The sequence below is a fragment of the Buceros rhinoceros genome, unplaced genomic scaffold, assembly GCF_000710305.1.
Source record: "Buceros rhinoceros silvestris isolate BGI_N320 unplaced genomic scaffold, ASM71030v1 scaffold35154, whole genome shotgun sequence".
NCBI classification, from domain to species: Eukaryota; Metazoa; Chordata; class Aves; order Bucerotiformes; family Bucerotidae; genus Buceros; species Buceros rhinoceros.
The window spans coordinates 2,437-4,674 of record NW_010409466.1 but is presented as its reverse complement, the minus strand read 5'-3'; the positions used below and the strand labels follow the sequence as shown (position 1 = coordinate 4,674).

The following is a 2,238-nucleotide window of genomic DNA, read 5'->3' as shown; positions in this document are numbered from 1 at the left end:
GCTGAACACGTTTCTCAAAGGTGACAGTGCAAATGCTTCAGCAGGGCTCAGTTTCTGTGGAGACACTTGGCAGTATGTTCCACCCTGACTTTACAGCGACAGACTATGCAGTTGTTAACCACCAACTGCCTGGAAGCTTCGGCTGCGCTGCCAGAGAAAAATAAGGTTAGTCTGGAAATTCAGTAGAGAAACAAGTGACTTGAGAAGTGTATGAAATCAACGGGCTTCAAAACAGAGAGCCAGGGCAGGAGGCATATCTGGCAAAGGGTCAGTCACAACAAGCATGCAAACCTCTTCTGAACTTTAACCACGATGCTCTTGTACTGGTGAAGATGGAAGCTACTGATCTGTCCATTTCCAGGTCCCAAAGAGGTCAGGGAGTTAAACCATGAATTCACAATCCACACCCATCTCTTCTCCTTAGTTCTCTTCTTTTTTGGATTCTTCCTTGGGTGCTTCAGGAACCAGGATGACCTTTCCAACGTTCTTCTTCTCTTGCATCTGCCTCATGGCATCTGCCACCTGGAACCAACAGGAACCTCATGAGGTCCGCACCCACCACGCAGTGCAGCCCTGCCCCTCCTGGGCTCCTCAGCCCACCAAGGAGGCAGCTTTCCCGGCAGCCAAAGCGAGTGCCAAGAATTCGGGTGCCTCTGCACAGAGCCATTTTGGACAGAGCTGATGCAAAGCATTTGCCTCAGACTGGTTCTCAGGTACTAACACCAGCTGATCATTACCAGGTCCCTCGCTCCCCGGCAGTACGTCCTACCCCAGCAAAGAACTTCCAAGAGAAGAACCTGACTCTGCCTGGACACATCAATACCACACAGCATGGCAGAGCTGCTGAAACCAGCCGCTCCCTTCCACCATCCTCACTCTGCTTTACTGCCTGCGCTCTTTTTCCCTGGTGGAAGGGCAGCAGCAGCCTTCCCAGCTGTCTGTCTAATTACAGGGAGCAGACCCAGGGCAGCCACCAGTCTGATGCACAACCAGCCCCACCGGGCTGCTGATGCCCACGGAGCTCAGCTGAGCATCTGCCCTGCTCCACAGGGACGCTGTCTGGCACTGCCCAGCTCTGTGCACGGGAGCAGAAGAGCCCAGACACTTCACTCAAAAGGAAAAAGGCACTGAATGTCTGAGAACAGATGGTCATTAAATATTTGCAACAGTTCAGCCCCCATGAACAAGGTGCTCACACTGAACCAGCGCTTGCTATGCAGAAAACATTGCCCAGTAGATTCGGGGTGCTGCCAGCCTACACGTTAGCTCAGACTCACCTGATCGAAGGGCCACACAGAGTCTATTTTGGGCTTGATTTTGCCCTGACTGTACAGGTTAACCAGCTTGGCTACAACACTTCCAATAAGCTCAAATTCTTCATCCATATATCCAAGGTGGTAGCCACACACAGCCTTGTTATGGTGCAGGAGCTGCAAGGCATTGATGCTGAACTGGTTCCACCAGGTTTTAGCCATAGCCATGAGGTTCTTCTTCTGCCCAGTGAGCAGGTTTGCTACCCCTGAAGAGAAGGGAAGCCACAGATGAGGTGCAGTCAACACAATGCGAGAGGCAGCAGGCATTCCCTGTAACAGCTCAGACAGCTCGCAGCTGCTGACAACAGCGATGGAGGACAGAGGGGAGAACTGGATCACACCAGAACCTGCCCAGTCAACCTCCAGCGGAAACAGGTACATGGCTTGGCCTGAAGACATGCAGAATTTGTATTACTGGCACCCACATACTTCAGAAACATAGAATAACTCCTCTCTGAGGAGGGCAGCAGCAGCACAGCTAGATTGGAGTGCTGGCAGAGGCAAGGGCGGGTCACACGACACAGCCAGCCAGGCTGGCAGGACAGCGCTCCCCTTCTCCTACAGCCAGCCTTCTTCAGGGGAGCCGCACACGGCAGCGGCCGGGACCACAGAGCAGCACACTGGTGCAAGTGTCTGGAGCCCCACTGGGGGCTGTGTGAGGGCTTTGTCTACAGGACAAAAATCACAGTGTTTCAAGGCTGGGGAAGGGAGAGATAAGTATTCAGTAGCCTCAAAGCTCATCACCCACACATCCTCTAGAAGAAAGGCAAGGCTCTTAGTGCTGTGCATTAAGTCAGCCCGGACAAAGCCGCTGTGCCGGCGTTCCTCCGTGAGGACATTCCAGCTTCCCCTGCAGGCAGCAGCTCTCCGTAAGGACATTCCCGATTACCGTGGAGGCAGAAGCTAGGACTCAAAGAACAATATA

At 53.1% G+C, this 2,238-nt stretch overlaps 1 protein-coding gene across 1 annotated transcript in view; it reads right to left on the bottom strand.

The window, feature by feature from the left end:
• Positions 1–259: 259 nt before the first annotated feature.
• Positions 260–2,238, bottom strand: part of VAT1 (vesicle amine transport 1) — a gene marked incomplete at its 5' end in the record, with an annotated part of 3,446 nt that continues 1,467 nt past the window's right edge. Inside the window, 2 exons of the mRNA XM_010135241.1 lie at positions 260–522; positions 1,278–1,519. Of these exons, the coding sequence (XP_010133543.1) occupies positions 421–522; positions 1,278–1,519 (344 nt within the window). The remainder of the gene's footprint in view (positions 523–1,277; positions 1,520–2,238) is intronic.